The sequence below is a fragment of the Gopherus evgoodei genome, chromosome 7 (assembly GCF_007399415.2).
Source record: "Gopherus evgoodei ecotype Sinaloan lineage chromosome 7, rGopEvg1_v1.p, whole genome shotgun sequence".
Taxonomy (NCBI): Eukaryota; Metazoa; Chordata; order Testudines; family Testudinidae; genus Gopherus; species Gopherus evgoodei.
Window position 1 is genome coordinate 31,431,091 of NC_044328.1, and position 13,326 is coordinate 31,444,416.

The 13,326-nt window shown below is 44.7% G+C and overlaps 1 protein-coding gene across 7 annotated transcripts in view; it reads left to right on the forward strand.

Annotated features, from left to right (window-relative positions):
- Positions 1-13,326, forward strand: part of BLNK (B cell linker) — a 168,591-nt gene that overhangs the window by 131,324 nt on the left and 23,941 nt on the right. For all 7 annotated transcript variants that reach the window (XM_030570035.1, XM_030570034.1, XM_030570033.1 and 4 more), the window contains 4 exons: positions 1,429-1,585; positions 3,136-3,287; positions 3,821-3,899; positions 11,797-11,886. In XM_030570035.1, coding sequence (XP_030425895.1) covers positions 1,429-1,585; positions 3,136-3,287; positions 3,821-3,899; positions 11,797-11,886 — 478 coding nt within the window. The remainder of the gene's footprint in view (positions 1-1,428; positions 1,586-3,135; positions 3,288-3,820; positions 3,900-11,796; positions 11,887-13,326) is intronic.

Genomic DNA, 13,326 nt, shown 5'->3' on the forward strand with positions numbered 1-13,326 from the left:
GTAGACACTGATTTAGGTTCCCTCGATTTTTGGGTACCCAGCTTATAAATACCTTAGCCCAACATTCAGAAGCATTGTAAAAGGTAGCTGTAGATGATCAGCATCTTGGAAATTAGGATTATGGTATCTCAACTTGAGCACCCAAAAAACGGGGCACCCAAAATTAGTGGCCACTTTTGAAAAAACACTGGACTATTCTTGTTTAGAAGATTTACAGATACTTTTAGATTTCACTTATTTCTCAGTGTTGTCAAATTTGTGGTTAGTGACTTATTTTTTGACATCACTTATTTAGACAGTGGTAGCACCAACAACGTGTTAGGCATTTTCCAAACACTAGAAAAAACACAGGGTGAAATTTTGCCCCATTAAAGACAATGGCAAAAGTCCCATTGATTTCAATAAGTCCAGGATTTCACCTACAGTTCCTGCCCGTAGAGCCCATACAATCTATATAAATTCACTGTCCTCTGTTATAAGAGTTAGTCTCCATTTTCTGACATTTCAAATATATTTAATGTTTATCCATTTTCCTTTATTCCATGCTACTTGAGGTGACCTGCTATAGAATCCCAGGTCTAAACACCCCTAAATTTGCATAAATTTGAGGAAAGTTCAGATCCAAACTTTGTAGCTCAGGACAATCTCTAATTGTTTTATGTTTGAGATGCCCAGATTTTCTTTGCATAAAGCGTGTGAAGATTATTCATTAGCTCATAGAAAACTAGCTAATTCCCAGGTAGATGCCAACTGGTGAATGGCTATCTTCTTGGGCTTTAGTGGCAAGGCCCCATCAGGTAGCGTTGGGGATGGTAAGGTCTCCTCAGGACTTTAGAGTGAAGCAAATCATGACCCATCCTGCCACAGGGCGAAGAACATGCTTTATTCTACAACTTGCTTCCCTAAACCCAGCTGTTTCCTCCTGGTGTTAGTTCCTGACCTCTCCCTGAAGACCAGAAACCAGAAAGGGGAGATAGAGGTCACATCAGCAGCTGAGGTTGAGACTAGGAAGGAACTGGTTCCCAGGGTAGTGGGTTGGTGGAGAAGCATAAGGTTGTTGACTCACAGATGTGGGGGAATGCAGTCCCAGCTTAGCGGAGGGCCTGTGGCGCTGGGAGGGAGAAGGCAGAAATAGGAAGTGAGAGGTCGGTGGTTTCCAATGGTGATGAGATGAAGGCATAGGGGTACTGAAAATCAGGGTGTTAGCACTTTGTTAAATCCTTTTTCTCCAGAGCAAAAATATTTTAAATATGTTTTATGCTGAAATAGAGTAACACTAATGAAGCTGACCATGTTCATAACTGTCATATGACAAGCGTATTTGTAGGTTAGCAAATAATGCAACTGGTGAGATGTTTGAGTATTACTTTCACAAATGAATCCACAAATGTTTTACAAAGTAAGAAATGGGAAGCTGTGTGTTTCTAGGACAGCGATTATGAAAATCCAGATGCCCACTCTGATTCAGAGATGTATGTGGTTCCGAGTGAAGAGAACTGTGATGACAGTTATGAGCCCCCTCCAACTGAGCAAGAGAAAAAGAAGATTCCCTCGTCATTTTCATTTTCAAGGGGAGAATATGCAGGTACCTATGAAATCTTTGGCTACTCAAGCCTGTCAGCCCCTCAGCTATTTATACCAGTGGCACCATTAACAAATTGAAAAACAAGAAAATAATTTCAGATGTTGTCAATGTGGTGTGAAGCCCGTCCTTTTCTCAGGAGTTAGCCTCAAAAGGAGGAGGGGCTGTTTGTTCCCGACCCCAAGTATCAGGGTGCCTACTTTCTGGAAGGATTCGTGGATTTGCTGGCAGGTGAGACACCCCCTCAGCATTGTCGCTGTCTCCCAAATTTTTGTTAGTATATTTTGTAGAAGGCCTACAGGCTTTGTGATGAGCAGTTATAAACCAAATAATAAAACAATATGCATGGGAACATTGGGGAGAAATTTCACTGAGCACGCCCCAGAAATCACCCAGTTAGCCTAATCTGGGGATTGGTTCTTCCCTAGCTGATTTAAGGTCAAGCAGGAAGGGCAAAACATTAAAGGACCACTGTTTTCTATCTTGTTTATACCCTATCTTGTTAGCCAAGCAAGTGCAAAACAGGGGCCATAACAGCATAGGTGTCAACTTCCCCTCTTTCTCATAGGTGCTCGACTTCCCCCTGTGCCCCAGCCCCGCCCCCACTCCACTCCTTCCATGAGGCCCTGCCCCCATTCCAACCCAAAGTCCCCATTCCAACTCTGCCCCCTCCTTGCCCCTATTCCAACTCTTTCCCCAAATCCCCGCCCCAGCCCCGCCTCCTCCCCTGAATGTGCCACATTCACACTCCTCCCCCGACCTCCTGGAGCATGCTAACGCTGCCAAACAGGCTGCCAGTGGGTGCAGAGCACCCAGTAATTTTCCCCATGAGTGCTCCAGCCAGAGCACCCACAGAGTCATTGCCTCTGCATAACAGTCCCAAAGATCTAAGCCTAAACTGCCCTTAACAATTGGGAGTAGGAAGCAGGTAGACTTAAAAACAGGACTGGAAGGAGATGACTCTGCTTATATTGCTCCAACAAACAGACCCTTCTCTTCCCTTCAACATTATATTCTGAGCTGAATACTGTTCCCATTGAAGTTAATGGAAGTTTTTATATTGACTTCAGATGGACCAAGATTTGGGACATTGAGGAAAGGAATATCAACATAACCATCCCGTCACTGCACACCTCTTCTCCCATCTCTTTCAGTTTCATTATATGAGGCTCGGGTACTGGATATATATAAGGCACTTAACTACTATAGTGCCAGACAAGTGGCTGGATAGGTAATAAACACATTATTTGCACACTTCAAATAATGAGGAATTGTATTACCCATTCCTTGTAGGTATTTTGGTGGTACCCCAGAGAAGCTGGCCATATCATCTATTTCAGTCTCACCCACCTTGCTGCATGGGAACTTATATGCTACAGTACTTAAGGACTATAGAACATAATAGATTCTCGTCATTTCCAGTCACAGAACATTCTATATGACTTACGCTACAGGCAGAGTAAAGATGCTCAGTTTGCATAGATATCAAAACAACTCTTCGCAGTTAGTGAGTAATTATATACTAAACTTCTCATTTCCCCCCTCATTTAAAGACAATCGCACAACCCAGCAGGAGCCACTGCCAAGCAGGCCAAGTCAGTCTTTAATTAAATCCAAGAAACCATCTAAACCATCTCTGCCATCATCGTCTGTCCCTCTGAAACCAAAAGTGCCACCCAAGACCAAAGAGTTCAATGAGGATGAGGTAATATTCACAGATACATAAGTCTTTACAGTACAGATGAATTATGGCCCCATAAGTATCATGAACTATATGCTGCACTTGTTTAATATGCTAGCCTTTCACATCAGACTGCTGTGGGTCAAATCATTACATAGGTCATAAAAATAAATGCATACTCTCACACTAGTTTCTAGTGGACGTTTACCCACATCGTAAATCTGTGGAGCCATTCAGCCCACTTAGCATTCTCTGTTCACCAGAGACTGATTGCTGACAGGTGGGGATGAAACAGAAATATTGAGCACCAGGGCAGGGCTACAGAGGACTGAGACAGTAAGTGATCAATCAGCTGTGCCACAACTGGAGCTGTCTGGTGAAGGGGGAAAGTCCATGGAAAAGCACAGCCTTATCCAGCCACAGAGGGAGTTTAGATGTCTGAGACAACCATTGGCGTTAGTGCATCTTGTCCATCCCTGCCAAAACAGGCTTGTGCCATGTGGTGTATTTGACATAATTCATGCTTAACTTATAGCTTTTCTCTGCATTTTTCTCAGGATGATTATATCGTGCCTGTAGATGATGAAGATAACTACATTGAACCTACGGAAGGCAGTACTTCACAATCTACAAAACGTGAGTTTTAATCTTTTAAGCACATGATAATTTTACTCTAGGGTAAACTCAGTGCCACTGGATGTCTGTTGCTAGGGTTCATAGTACGGCTGTCAAGCTATTAAAAAAATTAATTGTCATTAATTAAACTACTGAACAATAATAGAATATCATTTATTTAAATGTTTTTAGATGTTTTCCACATTTTCAAATCTATTAATTTCAATTATAACACAGAATACAAAGTGTACAATGCTCACTTTATATTTATTTTTTATTACAAATGTTTACACTGTAAAAAAGAAACAGAAGAAATGGTATTTTTCAATTCCCCCATTACAAGTACTGTAGTGCAATCTCTATCATGAACATTGAATTTACAAATGTAGAATTATGTACAAAAAATAACTGCACTCAAAAACAAAAAAATGTAAAACTTTAGCACCTACAAGTCCACTCAGTCTACTTGTTCAGCCAATCGCTAAGACAAACAAGTTTGTTTACATTTGCAGGAGATACTGCTGCCCAAGTTTGCTTACAATTTCACTGAAAGTGAGAACAGGCATTCCCATGGCACAGTTGTAGCTGGCGGCACAACATATTTACGTTGTGTGCTAAAAATTCATATGTCCCTTCATGCTTTAACCACCATTCCAGAGGACATGTCCATGCTGATGACGGGTCCTGCTTGATAATGATTCAAAGCAGTGAGGACCACCACATGTTCATTTACATCATCTGAGTCAGATGCCACCAGCAGAAGGTTTATTTTTGTTTGTTTGTTTGTGGTTCAGTGTAGAGGTTCACCCCTCTCTGGGGTAGCTGGGGGCCAGGCCACCTCACTACCTGGGGCAACAATGGCAGCTAAGGGCTCAGACCCTCAGGCAGGGGCTGAGCAACCAGTTCAGTCTATTAAGCCCAGGCCTTCGGTCAGGGTGAGGCAACAAACAATGGTTCAGGGCTCAGGCCCTCAGGCAGGGGCTGAGTAAACAGTTCTGCAAGGTAAGAAGCCCAGGCTCCCGGGCCTGAGTGTCGGGGCAAGGGGGAGACTGCCACCCGGGAGTGGGATGGCAGGGAGGGACGCAGGCCCGCCCACTCCTCTGCGTCCCAGCCCGGGGCCCTAACAGCAGCAGGCAGCCTGTTGCTGTCAGTAGGGATCCTCGCCGTAACATACTGACATTGGCTCTGGTTGTGCTGCAGCCAGACTAGGGTCAGCTGCCCCAGGCTTCTTCCAGACTCCCCCTCAGAGCTTACCTGGATCCTGGGGTCATCCTCCGCAGGGTCCAGGTGCATGGGTTCGTCTCGGCTGGGGCTGGGTGGTTGGTCCGGCAACTCCTCCAGAAAGTCGGCCCAGGGTAGCTCCAGCGGCTCCTCCGGATAGCAGGCCTAGGGTAGCTCCGGCGGCTCTTCCGGGTAGCGGGTGCGGGGGAGCTCCGGTAGCTCCTCTAGGTAGCGGGCATGGGGGAGCTCGGGCCACTCTGGGCGGCTACCCTGGGTCGCAGGAGTCTCCCAGTCCCAAGCTCCCTGAGGGACGTCTGCTTGCTCCGGCTGCTGGGGCTTGACTGAGCTCTGAGGGCCTGCCTTTATAGTTCCGGGTCAGCGCCTGACCCTTTGCGGACGGGCTCAGAGCTCTTTAGCTCCACCCAGTCCGGCCTCTGGCTGGGCTTTTCGTCCTCTGAGGCAGCTGGGAGCCAGGCAGCCTCACTACATTCAGGTTTTGTAGTTTCGGCATCAGAGTGTTGCTCTTTTAAGACTTCTGAAAGCATGCTCCACCTCATCCCTCTCAGATTTTGGAAGGCACTTCAGATTCTTAAACCTTGGTTTGAGTGCTATAGCTATCTTTAAAAATTTCATATTGGTATCTTCTTCGAATTTTGTCAAATCTGCAGTGAAAGTGTTCTTAAAGTGAACAACGTGCTGAGTCATCATCCGAGCCTGCTATAACATGAAATAGATGGCAGAAGGCGGGTAAAACAGAGCAGGAGACATACAATTCTTCCTCAAGGAGTTCAGTCACAAATATAATTAATGCATTATTTTTTAATGAGTGTCATCACCATGGAAGCATGTTCTTTGGAATGGTGGCCAAAGCATGAAGAGGTATATGAATGTTTAGCATATCTGGCACATAAGGGGGGAGACCAAGGCAGAGAAACCAGAAAGGCAGACTAGGGAAGAGGCAGGGATCTGCCAGCAGCCCAGCGCTTGTTGGTGGCCTGCAGTGCGGTGTGAGGCGTGGATTGCCAGGCACAGAATTGGAACGATACGATGGAGGTGGAGGTAGCAGGTGCAGACACACTGAGGATGACCGGATGCGGTAGCTGCGGCATGTACATGGTCCTAGAGGGGGCACCTGAAAGGAGTTTCATCTGCATGAAGTGCCGCCTGATAGAGCTGCTGAAGGAAAAGGTAAGGGGACTGGAGATGCAAGTGGAAACTCTGGCTGAGTTTAGAAGGGGATTTGAGCACATGATGGAACACAGACATGATGAGGCACAGGGGACAAGCTCAGACGAGCGGATAGAAGCAGGACCAAAGGACTCTGAGGAGGAGCTGCTGGGTGAGGAAAGTGGACGGTGGAAGCATGTGACTAGGAGAACCAGGCAGAGGAAAAGACGGGCCAGCGATGGAGAAATAGAACTCAGGAACAGGCTTGCTGAGTTGGAAAATGAAGATGGAGCACAGCAGGCTGCTGAAGGAGAAAGGGTGAGGAAGAAGAGGCGAGCAGCTAGTCCTGCAGAAGGAGGGGAGGAGTCAATGGAGGCGACACCAAGTACGAGCCCTAGGAGGATTGTAAGGGCGAATACAAATCAAGAGGAATTGCGGCCAGCTGCTGTGGGGGATAGACTGCAGAATCGCACTGTCGCCAGGAAAAGGCAAGTCTATGTGATTGGAGACTCTTTACTGAGAAGAGTAGACAGGCCTGTAACTAGACCTGATCGGGAGAACATAAGGGTGTGCTGTCTGCCAGGGGCTAAGATACAGGATGTGGACCTGAGGCTGAATACGATCTTAGCGGGAGCGGGAAAGAATCCGTTGATTATCCTTCATGTGGGAACGAATGATACGGCTAGTTACTCGCTGGACTGTATCAAGGAGGACTATGCCAGACTGGGGAAGACACTCAAAGAAATCGAGGCTCAGGTGATCTTCAGTGGGATTCTGCCAGTTCCTAGAGCGGGGCAACGAAGGAGTGACAAGATTATGGCGATCAACAGATGGCTCAGGGAGTGGTGTTATAAGGAGGGCTTTGGGATGTATGGTCACTGGGAAGCGTTTACGGATAGACGACTGTTCGCTCAGGATGGACTTCATCTAAGCAAGGAGGGAAATAGAATTCTAGGATGGAGGCTCGCCGACCTCATCAAGAGAGCTTTAAACTAGGAAGTTGGGGGAGATGGTTGGGAGATGTTCGGGAGATCTCCACGCCGGAATATAACCTGGAGAGGGAAGTAAACAAAGTGAGAGGGGATACCCTTGCAGTCCCAAGAATTGATCCAAGGAGGAATAGTGGAGTAGAAACCAGAGTAACGGGTGATGCTGGTGGTAGAAGGTCTCTGCACGACGGGGGAAAGAATGTCACTGATGCCAAACGCCGAAAATTAAAAGGTCTGTACACTAATGCGAGGAGCCTAGGTAACAAGATGGAGGAACTGGAGTTACTGGTGCAGGAAGTGAAACCGGATATTATAGGGATAACCGAAACCTGGTGGAATAGTACTCATGACTGGAGCACGGGTATTGAAGGCTATGTGCTGTTTAGAAAAGACAGGAAGAAAGGCAAAGGTGGTGGAGTAGCCTTGTACATCAATGATGAAATTAACTGTAGCGAAATAAGAAGCGATGGAATAGATAAGACAGAGTCTGTCTGGGCAAAAATCACACTGGGTAAAAAAGCAACTAGAGCTTCCCCTGAGATAGTGCTTGGGGTGTGCTATAGACCGCCGGGATCTGATTGGGATATGGATAGAGACCTCTTTAATGTCTTTAATGAAGTAAACACAAAGGGGAAATGTGTGATTATGGGGGACTTCAACTTCCCGGATATAGACTGGAGGACGAGTGCTTGCAAGAATAATAGGGGTCAGATTTTCCTGGATGTGATAGCGGATGGATTTCTTCATCAAGTAGTTGAAGTACCTACGAGAGGGGATGCCATTTTAGATTTGGTGTTGGTGAGCAGTGAGGACCTCGTAGAAGAAATGGTGGTAGGGGACAACCTTGGTTCGAGTGATCATGAGCTGATTCAGTTCAAACTAGATGGAAGGATAAACAAATGTAGATCTGGGATTAGGGTTTTCAACTTCTCGAGGGCTAATTTTAAAGAGTTAAGGAAATTAGTTAGGGAAGTGGATTGGATGGAGGAATTAGTGGATTTAAATGCGGAGGAGGCCTGGAATTACTTTAAGTCGCAGCTGCGGAGACTGTCGGAAGCCTGCATCCCAAGAAAGGGGAAAAAAACCATGGGCAGGAGTTGTAGGCCAAACTGGATGAGCAAGCAACCCAGAGGGGGGATTAGACAAAAGCAGAAAGCTTACAGGGAGTGGAAGAAAGGCAGGATCAGTAAGGAAAGCTACCTTGGTGAGGTCAGAACATGTAGGGATAAAGTGAGGAAGGCTAAAAGCCGCATTGAACTGGACCTTGCAAAGGGAATCAAAACCAATAGTAAAAGGTTCTACAGCCACATAAATAAGAAAACAAAGAAAGAAGAAGTGGGGCCGCTATACACTGAGGATGGAATGGAGGTTAAGGATAACCTAGGCATGGCCCAACATCTAAACAAGTACTTTGCCTCAGTTTTTAATAAGATTAGTGAGGAATCTAGCGATGATGGAGGGATGATAAACGAGAATGTGGATATGGAAGTGGATATTACCGCAACTGAGGTAGAGGCCGTACTTGAACAGCTCAATGGGACGAAGTCGGAGGGCCCGGACAATCTCCATCCGAGGATATTAAAGGAACTGGCGCGTGAAATTGCGAGCCCGTTAGCGAGAATTTTTAAGCAATCGATAAACTCGGGGGTTGTGCCGTATGACTGGAGGATTGCTAATGTAGTTCCTATTTTTAAGAAAGGGAATAAAAGTGATCCGGGTAATTATAGGCCTGTTAGCTTGACGTCTGTAGTATGTAAGGTCTTGGAAAAAATTTTAAGGGAGAAAGTAGTTAAGGACATAGAGGTCAATGGTAATTGGGACGAATTGCAACACGGATTTACTAAAGGTAGATCATGTCAAACCAATCTGATCTCCTTCTTTGAGAAGGTGACGGATTACTTAGATAAAGGAAATGCGGTAGATATAATTTACCTAGATTTCAGTAAGGCGTTCGACACGGTTCCACATGGGGAACTGTTAGTTAAATCGGAAAAGATGGGGATGAATATGAAAGTTGTAAGGTGGATAAGGAAATGGTTAAAGGGGAGACTCCAGCGGGTCGTATTGAAAGGTGAACTGTCAGGCTGGAAGGAGGTCACTAGTGGAGTCCCTCAAGGATCGGTTTTGGGACCGATCTTATTTAACCTTTTTATTACTGACCTTGGCACAAAGAGCGGGAATGTGCTAATAAAGTTTGCGGATGACACGAAGCTGGGGGGTATTGCTAACACGGAGAAGGACAGGGATACTATTCAGGAAGATCTGAACCACCTTGTAAACTGGAGTAATAGAAATAGGATGAAATACAATAGTGAAAAGTGCAAGGTCATGCACTTAGGAATTAATAATAAGAATTTTGGATATACGTTGGGGGCGCATCAGTTGGAAGCGACGGAGGAGGAGAAGGACCTTGGGGTACTGGTTGATAGCAGGATGACTATGAGTCGCCAATGTGATACGGCTGTTAAAAAAGCAAATGCGATTTTGGGATGCATCAGGCGGGGTATTTCCTGCAAGGATAAGGAGGTGTTAGTACCGTTATATAAGGTGTTGGTGAGACCCCATCTGGAATACTGTGTGCAGTTCTGGTGTCCCATGTTCAAGAAGGATGAATTCAAACTGGAACAGGTTCAGAGATGGGCTACAAGGATGATCCGAGGAATGGAAAAACTGCCTTATGAAAGAGCTTGGCTTGTTTAGCCTGGCCAAAAGAAGGCTGCGGGGGGATATGCTTGCTCTATATAAATATATCGGGGGGTTAACGTTAGGGAGGGAGAGGAATTATTTAAGTTTAGTACTAATGTAGGCACGAGGACGAATGGGTATAAATTGGATATTAGGAAGTTTAGACTTGAAATTAGACGAAGGTTTCTAACCATTAGGGGAGTGAAGTTCTGGAACAGCCTTCCGAGGGAAGTAGTAGGGGCAAAAGACTTTTCTGGCTTTAAGACAAAGCTTGATAAGTATATGGAGGGGATGTTATGATAGGATCGTTAATTTGGGCAATTGATCTTGGATTACCACCAGATAGGTCTGCTCAATGGTCTGCGGGGAGATGTTGGATGGGATGGGAACTGAGTTACTGCACAGAATTCCTTCTTGGGTGCTGGCTGGTGAGTCTTGCCCACATGCTCAGGGTTTAGCTGATCGCCATATTTGGGGCCGGGAAGGAATTTTCCTCCAGGGCGGATTGGCAGGGGCCCTGGAGGTTTTTCGCCTTCCCCTGCAGCGTGGGGCACGGGTCGCTTGCTGGTGGATTCTCTGCAGCTTGAGGTCTTCAAACCAATTTTGAGGATTTCAATAACTCGGTCCTGGGTTAGGGGTTGTTATAAAATTGGATGGGTGGGGTTCTGTGGCCTGCCTTGTGCAGGAGGTCAGACTAGATGATCATATTGGTCCCTTCTGACCTATGAGTCTATAAGTATCTTGCAATGCTGGCTACAGAAATGCCATGTGAATGCCTGTTCTCACTTTTAATTAAGAAGCAGGCAGAATTATCTCCCATAAATGTAAACAAACTTGTTTCTCTTAGCAATTGGCTGAACAAGAAGTAGGACTGAGTGGACTTGTAGGTGCTGAAGTTTTACATTTTTTTGTTTTTGAGTGCAGTTCTGCAACAAAATAAATCTACCTTTGTAAGTTGTACTTTCATGATAAAGAGATTGCACTACAGTACTTGTATGAGGTGAATTGAAAAATATTATTTCTTTTATCATTTTTACAGTGCAAATATTTGTAATAAAAAATAATATAAAGTGATCACTGCATACTTCGTATTCTGTGTTGTAATTGAAAATGATATATTTGAAAATTTAGAAAAACATATTTAATAAATTTCAGTTGGTATTCTCTTAACAGTGCGATTAAAACTGTGATTAATCATGATTAATTTTTTAAATTATGATTAATTTTTTTGAATTAATTGTGTTAAGTAACTGTGATTAATCAACAGCTTTAGTTCATAAAGAAGAAGTGAAAGTACTAAAGAGACTGCAGTCAAGTGAAGGGCAGTGTGGGTCCCATAGCTAGGACAGTCCCAGGGCAAAAGTTAGGGTTGTCTTTCCCAACTGCCATGTTTGGCTCCTACCTCTCTTTCCATGACCTTTCACAGTCCTGCAGCCCTACAACTGAGAATCTTGGCTTGGTTTGCCATGCCTCTCTTCTCGTCCAAGAGTACTGCTTCATTAAAATTCTCCACATGCTGAGGTGTCCAGGCAGATTTTTAACAAAGAGATGTGCAGCTTCATTTTTTACTTCAATTGCACCAGGGGTTTACTTAGCTGGGAATTAAACTTACAGTGCTAAAGTGAAAAGTTAATTGAACAGTTTGCAACTCTGCACTTTCACATGGTTGACAATCTTGGATATTTATGGCAAGGTGGAAGCACTGAGAATAAGGTTACTCACATGAGTCAGAGGCTCTTTTTCTGCCACAAATGAATTTCTCAAGGTCTCTTGACTAGCCCTCAGACCTTCTTTGTATTTGTTCTCATTTCATAGATGTGACATTAGTATGTTTTTGTCTCCTTTTTTGTTTTAAGCTCCTATAAACAGATCTACCAAACCAACAAAGCCAGTTCTTCCTAGCTCTGCCAAGTCCTCTCCTGCTCCTGTGTCTCCTTTCGTGCAAGGTATGCAATGTTTATATTGGTGTAGGATCATCTTGCAGACACCCTGTTTTAACAAAGGGGTTTGGGAATGCAATAGTATGATTTTGGGATGGAAAAGGTATTAATATGTTGCACATAATTAGGGATGGCTAAAGCAGCTCAAACATTTGCTCATCCCTGGAAACAGCCAACTATTTGTCATTTATTTCCTCCAGTGGCACTTGGTGTGGGGGCAGGTGGATAATCTTGCTCCCTATCTCTAAAAGTAGGAAGTCTGAAAACTAGCTATTCCCTCCAGTGGCAGGTATTCTTTGGAGTGTGGCCCATGCACCGCGGGTTCATCCTCATGCCTCACTTTCATCTTCAGTGAAAAGATAGGCTGTCTCTACATTGTCACTTTCAGCGCTAAAACTTTAGTGATTGAGGGGTGTGAAAAAACACCCCCCTGAGCGACAAAAGTTTTAGCACTGAAAAGCACCGGTATAGACTGCCATACTCCCGGCGATAAAGCTACCAGTGCTCATTCGGGGTAGTTATTTTTTAATTGCCGGGAGAGCTCTTCCCCAACGATAAAGCATGACTACACTGCCCACGTCACAACGCTGCCCTGGCCATGCTGTAACATTGGCAGTGTAGACATACCCATAGATAGCATTCTGCTTAGCTGAAATGAGAGCCAGTAATCCTTCCTAACTGGGTATTCCCACTGATCTTGTTGCTTGGTAATGTAAAAGGAAATTCTGGAGCATTCAAGATCCTTCCCTACATTCCCACAATCACCACCCATCTACTTACTTGGAGGTTTTCCAACACTAGGGGGCATTCTAGTGCATAAATTCCAGAGTGCTTGCATGGTTGGTTTTTTTGTTTGTTTTTAAGTTTAAAGCAAGGAGATCAACTCATCCCAATGTAGGGCTTGCTGGGTCATGTTGCTCCAGAGCTGTTGAAGAGGTTGCCCAATAACCCCACTTGATGGTGAGTTAGCACCACACTTGATCAGGAGGAGAATGCTGAATAGGACTTGATGATGAAAAGAGAGGAGAGCTATCACAAGGGGTAATAAGCACATGTAGGGAGAAACACAGCTCTTTTGACAACAAGGTAATTATGTAGTGAGGACTGGTCACAAAGCTGGCAAGGGACTTAAAGAACTTCAGGTTACTTGTATAAACACACACACTCTCTCTCCCTCTCTCTCTCTCCCCATCTCCCCTGCTGCCTGCCTCCCTCTCCACACGGAACCTGACAATTCTGACCTAAACCTCTTGTGACTGTCTCATTGCTACAAATAAAAGTACTATTCTATAAACGTTTTTCTGTATTCTCCAAGTCCTATTAAAAACCTAGCATTAGCCCAAAGCAATTTACTGGGTGTTTTATTTCAAAGATCCATCTGCTCATCTCTTCTATTGCAAGATATTAAGTTACACTTGATGTGTTCAAAACATAAACCTATCACAC